The sequence below is a fragment of the Naegleria gruberi genome, assembly GCF_000004985.1.
Source record: "Naegleria gruberi genomic scaffold NAEGRscaffold_80, whole genome shotgun sequence".
Classification (NCBI taxonomy): Eukaryota; Heterolobosea; class Eutetramitea; order Acrasida; family Naegleriidae; genus Naegleria; species Naegleria gruberi.
Genome location: NW_003163247.1, coordinates 17,297 through 24,561, shown reverse-complemented (window position 1 = coordinate 24,561; position 7,265 = coordinate 17,297). Strand labels below are relative to the sequence as shown.

The 7,265-nt window shown below is 35.6% G+C and overlaps 4 protein-coding genes and 2 non-coding genes across 6 annotated transcripts; 3 read left to right on the top strand and 3 right to left on the bottom strand.

Moving 5' to 3' along the window:
• Window positions 1-616: 616 nt before the first annotated feature.
• On the bottom strand, window positions 617-3,389 carry NAEGRDRAFT_75389 (uncharacterized protein; the record flags this gene model as incomplete). The annotated part of the gene is made up of 2 exons (XM_002669544.1): window positions 617-2,181; window positions 2,273-3,389. 2 exons carry the CDS (start codon window positions 3,387-3,389, stop codon window positions 617-619), a joined length of 2,682 nt encoding a protein of 893 aa, XP_002669590.1.
• Window positions 3,390-3,779: 390 nt separating this feature from the next.
• NAEGRDRAFT_75388 (uncharacterized protein) lies at window positions 3,780-4,193 on the top strand (the record flags this gene model as incomplete). Its single annotated transcript, XM_002669587.1, has 1 exon — window positions 3,780-4,193. The coding sequence occupies one exon, from the start codon at window positions 3,780-3,782 to the stop codon at window positions 4,191-4,193; it is 414 nt and encodes a 137-aa protein (XP_002669633.1).
• Window positions 4,194-4,717: 524 nt separating this feature from the next.
• Window positions 4,718-5,725, top strand: NAEGRDRAFT_54061 (uncharacterized protein; the record flags this gene model as incomplete). The annotated part of the gene is made up of 1 exon (XM_002669586.1): window positions 4,718-5,725. The coding sequence occupies one exon, from the start codon at window positions 4,718-4,720 to the stop codon at window positions 5,723-5,725; it is 1,008 nt and encodes a 335-aa protein (XP_002669632.1).
• Window positions 5,726-5,746: 21 nt separating this feature from the next.
• Window positions 5,747-5,835, bottom strand: NAEGRDRAFT_t784. Its single transcript has one exon. It is a non-coding gene; the product is annotated as a tRNA-Thr (tRNA).
• Window positions 5,836-6,234: 399 nt separating this feature from the next.
• Window positions 6,235-6,308, bottom strand: NAEGRDRAFT_t783. The gene has a single exon. It is a non-coding gene; the product is annotated as a tRNA-Val (tRNA).
• A 339-nt stretch (window positions 6,309-6,647) lies between these two features.
• NAEGRDRAFT_75386 (uncharacterized protein) lies at window positions 6,648-6,998 on the top strand (the record flags this gene model as incomplete). Its single annotated transcript, XM_002669585.1, has 1 exon — window positions 6,648-6,998. The coding sequence occupies one exon, from the start codon at window positions 6,648-6,650 to the stop codon at window positions 6,996-6,998; it is 351 nt and encodes a 116-aa protein (XP_002669631.1).
• Between the last annotated feature and the right edge of the window lie 267 nt (window positions 6,999-7,265).

The following is a 7,265-nucleotide window of genomic DNA, read 5'->3' as shown; positions in this document are numbered from 1 at the left end:
CTCTATTATTATTAGTTTATTCAAATCAAAGGTTCTAACCTTTGTCCTTAATACTTTAGATGTGATTTTTTAATCAATCCCCAAATATTTTCTCAATTGATTGAAAGATTTCACTCTATTTGTATTATTGAAAGATGATTGTTATCATCTTTTTATCTTTGTATTATTATTTGATATTTGACATCATTTATTGATGTTTTTTATCATGATTGGTGATCTAAAACCAATTGTTGGTGATCTAAAACCGACAGATCAACTTTATGTTGATTAGAAGGTATCTGATACCTTTCCCTTACTATTAGTAAGGCAATATGTACTGAACATACCTCTTTTCTCATTCTCGTTTTGATTCGTAAGTGTCAAGACGGTTGAGTAGGTTTTTTAATTCTTAACTTTTTGGTTTTTACCGATTTTTTTTTCCTACAAGAGTAGGTTTTTTTATATGGGAGTTGTTTCTCCAAAAAACAACTTGGTTTATTGTCAGATTGCTTTAATTTAGTTTAGTTTTTGCTTTTTGTTAAGAAATCATAGTATGATTGTATTGATTAGTTTATTTAATTTCTGGACCTGCTGAATAAAGCTTAATGCCTAAAAACAGCAGTAACCAGGCTACAAACTACCTAAGAATAGGTAGAAGTTGTAGTGTGAGCTTTATATCCATTAGTTTATTTATTGTTGGTTTTCTTTTAAGAAACACTTTAATAAGGGGCACTGAGATGTTGTCATAGCCAGCCATGGAGTTTTTAGTCTTCTTGATGGTTTTTCCTAAATCTTTAACTGAGATATGAGTGAGTCTCCATGACTTGAGTTTCCTGTTTTTGTTAATGTCAGGGAGGGCTTTGGTGACTTTTTGTGTTGTATTGCTCATGTCTTCGAAGTGTTTAGAGATGGTTTTGTTGTGGTTGTGTTTGACAATGCCAAGAATAGAAGAGCATGATAGTTCCTTTCTGAATGCATAGGAATAGGGGTATTTGGAACTAAGATTATTCACTCTTTCCATAAAAACTTTCTTTCTATTTGCCAATAAAGTACCAATCAAAGAGTTAAGCTCTTGTTTGGCTAGCTTGAGTTTTAGTTCTACATTGTTGGAGCTAAAGTTGCCTTCTAAGAATTGAGCTGTTATATTGGATACTCTTTTGTGTCGAGATAGTTGTTTGATTTCAAAGATATACTTTTGGAGTTGGATTATTCGTTTGTTGTTTGTGATGAGCTTTGGTTTATCATTAACCACTTTTCCATATTGTACTGTGATATCTTGTAATACTTTTTGGACCTCTTTAAGTGTTTTGGGACTTTTGGTTAAAAAGGTAGCATTGATGGCTTTGGAATCTCTAGACAAGACAGTAGCTGGTATAGACACCTTGTTAAACTTCTCTGGGAAGTCAAAGTTGTTAGCTAAGGTGTATGAGATGGTGAGCAATTTGTGGGCATGAGGTGTATCAATGTCCTCACAGTCTACATGGTCAGCATGTGTAGATATAATATGGTCCGGTCTTGAGAAACCTTGTGACTGTTTGTTACGTTGTTGGTGTGAGGGGCGATTGATAGCTGGTGCTATATCGAAGAGCCTAAGGGAATTGCAAAACTCTGCAAGTTGTTTCTCATGTGGCCCATGATAAGTCTTGGTGTAGGTTGTGGTTGTGGCATTCAGATCACCTAATATAATCACTCTCTCATTGTGAAGCACTGAGGATTGGATGATAGGTGTAAGGATATTGATAGTGTTAATCATAAATTGTTGTCTGTTGATGTTATAGTCATTTGCAGGTCCGTACCAATTAAATATTCTGAGGACTCCCAACTGTTTATGCTCTAAAATGAGCTCAGTGATTCTGCCAACAACATGCTCGATGAAAGTAAGAACTTTCGTGAGTGGGGATGGTTTTACAATTGTAGCAACGCCTGCTCCTTTGTCAGTCTCTGGTGCGTTGGAGGTAAAGACAAGGGAAGGGTAAAAGAAGGATCTGAAGTGTTTGTTTTGCCAATAGTGTTCACTAAGGGCCGAGCTTGGTAGATGGGTTTCTTGTACATTAAGTACATGTATTGACTGGTCTTCAATAAATGAAAGCATTTGGGATTGCTTTACCCATCCAGTACCTGCAAAGTTAGCAGTTGCTAACTTGAAGGACAAACCAGTGTTGCTCATATTAATACGATCTTCTACGTCTCTGACGGTTACTACTATTACCCTTACGTTCTTGGGCAGTAGGTTTAGTCAGAGAGTTGAGTTTGGTGTTGATGGTGGCTACAGTGTCTGCAAGTTCAGAGATACTGTCAAGTATGTCCTTAATCTTAAATCTAGCTACAGTCTTATTGATCATGGACATGGTGGTGGTTAGTTCTGATATTTTGGTTTCCACATTGGCCATTCTGTGAGCAATAGATTTGGCTACCTTGGCAGAAAAGGACAGGTTTTTGAATGCTTGATTTTTGACCTTAATAGTTTCAGTTACATTGTTCGTAATTTCTTTTTTGTTGATACTGAGATAGGCAACTTTGTTATTAAGGGTAGCTTTGACAACACGTACTTTCCACTGGGTACTGACAGCACTGACTAGCTTGTACAGGTCTTTTTCTTTACCAGGAAAAGCAATTCTAAATATGGTTTCGTCTGTGTTGACCTTGGAAAGTTTGAAGCTTTTAGAGTCTGCCGTGGATATTTTAGCACTAGTTCCCATAGCCCAATATTCACTACCATTTCTGTTACTGACGTTGAGGGTTACTATGGTAGGGCCAAGTTTTTTAACCAGCTTGGAGATGTTGCTTGCATTGAGATCTTTGCCAATTTGGTATTTGTAAGCTGTTTTAGTGGTTTGAGCGAACATTGGAATTTTGGCTCTGGATGCAGCAGTAACTGCAGAGGTTAGCAACTTGGCGTTTTTGAAGAAAAGGATTATGCAACCCAAGCTCTCAACAACTCTCGATCCATATATTGAGTCGTCCTTCATACCAATGGTGTCAAGGATGGCACTGACATTGTCAGTGGACACCACAACAGCTCTGTTATAACGATGGTGTCGTCTGAGCTTATCAATAGATCTCTCTTCCATAGAAATGTCACTATTGCGATCCGAGTCACCATCTTCAGCAATAATGCTGGTGCCATCAGCTGGACCCGAGGCTTCGGAAGCAAATACCTCAGGGGAGGTAGGATTGGTTGATGGAGTGTCCCTGGCCTCTTCTCTAATAGCATTCCGTTTCTTTGTGGCTTGTTGTTTGTCAATAGCAAGAGACTTATTACTAGTATGTTCCGTAGACGCAGCCTCCTTGAGGCTGTGAGGATGTGTAGTTTGACGGTCATGATTTGACTCCACTTCCGACGAAGAGTGAATCCCTTCTGAAGGAGAGTGATTACCTTCTGTTGATAAGGTGGTATTCGTATCAGACATTTTTTTGAAGGCCCATCGCTTTGATAAAAAATGTTACAACCACCAACCCTCCGAACCAATGTTTCCTCTCTATTGCAAACGAATAGCAATGCTAGTGGGGGTGGTATAAATAATGTGATTGGTAGCAGTAGTAGCAGTGTGGTGGGTTCTCTTCCTCCTTCAAAGGATTCAAGTGTTGTAACTTCACCTCAAGATTTGGAAGATTTGATTCATCATCACCGAAGTGAATCACCTTCATCACCAATACATCATCAGAGTGATGCATTATTGTCATCTTCAATAGTGGAAATTAAAGACACTTCACAAAGCCTTCAGGAAGTAACGACTTCATCACCCGATGATATTTCTGCTCTTGTAGATTCCTTCTTTTATAATAATGGGCCATCAAGAATGACAGAAGGAAGAAAGGTATTCTTGTTTCAAGTTTCTACAATAATTGGAACATTTATCTTCTTCTTGTTTTATCACTTTTTATATCAATTCATAACTGCAGAGGATGAATCGACAAAATCGAGTTTGTGTTGGTTATTGTCATATTCACTTTCGATATGGTGTCAATATGAATTACATTGTAGAATTGTTTTTGGAAAGAGGTCAAATTCTGAATATTGGCGATCTTTGATTAGAACTTATTTTGTTTATGGAATTTCAATGGTATTTTCAACAATTTTGAATTACATGTTAGTTGGATATTTCAAAGTGGGGCATACTTATGCTTGGATTTTATCATTAATTCTTGTTGGAATTTTGAACTATTTTACTGTGAGCAAATTTGCATTTGCTGACTCGGAAGAAACATTGTAATTTTAGAAATTTAGAGATTGTATACTTAATATTAATATATTAAACTATTGGAGATTATAAGCTTAATTTGATAATTGAGAATTGATTTATTCTCATATATTTTCTTCATATTTAATCTCATTCCTTAGAAACTGCGCCATCTGAACATAATCTTCAAAAAAATATCTTCAACTTTTTTTTAGAAAAGCTTTAGTTTGAATGTGAAAGAATTAAATTGTTTCGCCTCTTGATCCAGTTCACCATTGAAGCTGCTTTACAATTTGGATAAGAAACAATCCAAATCAAATATTAATTGTCAAAAAGATGAGAAAGGGAGAAAATTTCAACAAGTTCAAGAACTGATTTGGAACTACTCTTATAATCTTATTAGTAATCAATTACTGACTTAGGAACATTTAAGAGCTCAGTAATAAAGTGGAAGGACTCAAAATTAGATATGAGCAGGCTATACGAGAACTCTTGAGCAAATATTCATTGATATGAACTTGTACAAGTGCTAATAATAGTAACAATATTACAAAAAAATGGAAAGTCTGATCAATGCAATTCCAACAGAAGTGTTGGAGGATGTTGTGTGCTCCTTTTTGGATGTAAAGTCTTTATTCTCTCTATTGAAAATCAACCGATCATTGAGAAGTATTCTCTTATCTTCGTCAAGTGTTTGGGAAAATTCTCTCCGATCAATGATTAAGCATCAGGAGGATGAATTTAAATTATCGGAGAAGGAGCTAAATGTTGGACGAGTGATGAGAAAATTATTTGATGAATTTTCATTGCAAATTAAAGAATTTAAGGAGAAGGATACTATGAGTGGAATTATGAACTATTTGCAAGAGGAAGAGTTTCGTAAAGTGTATGACGATCATCAAGAGAATGCCTATTTTTTCTTGGTTTGCTTGTTTAAGACTTTTTCATTTGATAGATCTGGATTTCCAATATCAATTCCTTCTTATATTAACAGTTATGAGCATGAAGCTCATCATTCGTCTGTTGATTTTACTAATAATGACCATTGTTTTCATTCATGTCATAAACATTTGAATGGTGATTGGGAAACTTGCATAGTTGGAAAAAAACTGATGCAAGAATTCAGATATTTCTGGGCTATTCATTTGACAAATTATCACAATGAAGGTTCAAATGCCTGGGGAATTGTTATTGGAATTGATGATAAGGAGAATCAAAGCAGAAATTCAACCAGCTCTGCAATCCATTATTATATCGGAAAGGAAAGTTCTAATGGAGTGGGATATTGTGTTCATTCTCACTCTAAATCTTATAGGGGGCAGTGCGAATACTCCAGAGCAAATAATAATCAAGAGGGAGATGTTATTGGTGTGGAATTTTATCAAAAAGGTCTGGATGTGAATATGAAATTCTATACTTGTTTTGGAGATAGCATTGTAGATTATCAATATTCGTTGGCTAAGGATGTTGTAGGTTTCCAACCTGCTGTTTCGATTGTTTCAAGAATGGTAGTCTCAATATTGCCATGGGATGGATCAGTAGAAACATTAAAAAAATTAGCATAAACTTGATTATCAATTAACAAAAGGCGACTGAGGGAATTGAACCCTCGACCCTCAGTTATCTCAGCATTTCTGCCTACAAGACTGATGCACTGCCACTGTGCTAAGCCGCCTTACGTTTTTTGTTCACCAACACCTTTTGTTTGGGTACTTAATTCCAAATGTACTGGTTGAATTCTAAGTCATTGCTAGAACTGTTGAATGTGAATAATAGACCAAGCTATTAATTCCAAATCCTCAAGGATGCCCACAAATTACACCAGCGAGTATAGCTCACAAGTGTTTTACTTTGACAAACTATTCTTTATTATTTGAAATTTGTTGAAATAAAAACTCAAAGAAGGTGCATGAATTAAAAGATGCTGTTAAATGCTAAAGACAATGCTCTTCACTTATTTTTACTTGCTTGTACAAGAAAAGCCAATTTTGAGACTGAACTGCATTGATGAAGTGATCATGATTTGTAATCACCCTAACATTTCCAAAGTCAAATTTACTATTGTGCAAAAGGATACAGCGAGCGGGGCTTGAACCCGCGACCTTAAGCGTGTTAGGCTTACGATCTAACCAACTGATCTATCGCTGCTTACATTCATTATGAAATGTAATTGTCATAGTAAATTCTTAATAAAATTAGAGAGCATATTCATATTATTTTATTTGCGATTATGATACATTCCACGTTTATCTGAGTAATCATTAAATGTAATGTGGTGATAATTTTTTGTGGTTCCAAATTCACTTGTCAATCACATGACAAACGACATCCAAAATCACAAAAATTTAAAAAAAATCAATCTAACCATTCCACTCATCCTACCATACCCTTCCCTTCACACACAACAATCAATTAAAAATTTAGTGTGTGATACAAACCACCTACAAACAACAACAGTAACTCTACAAATTTTCTCTCTTTGAAATTATGGCGCCAAAAAAGAATACATCAAAGAGTACTTCCGCGCTCTCTCACTCGCAGCAACTGACGATTCAGGCTGCTTCTTCATCATCTTCGGCGCTTCATCACTCACCAAATAATTCCCCATCCCACTCATCATCAAACATTGGTGGTAGTAATAATGGAGGTTTTAATAGAGAACCTTTTAATGCTCTTGCCTACCAACAACAATTACAATGGAATGACGATGATGTCAATGGAAATTTCAATGAAATGTTAGTGGAAATGGGAGTACCAGATAGTATCAGAAGAAAACAATTGGCAACTAAAACTGTACAGGAAAAAGTCAGGTATGTACTCTTTGGATATTATATTTAAAATGTTTCATTACAAACTATTACAATATAATCATGTTAATACAATATACTCAATAGACGTTTGTATTACTTTAAAAACGATAATGATCAAACTGCTGATGAGGATACTCCTTTCGTACTCCTTTCTCAATGGGAAAAACACAATTATGATTCTGCACGTTTGGCTCGTATTGCTGAACTTTTGGTTGACAAGCCAATTCGATGGGTCAACCAATTTATTATGCAAGGAGGTATCAAACATTTGATCCATTGTTGAATATGACCAATG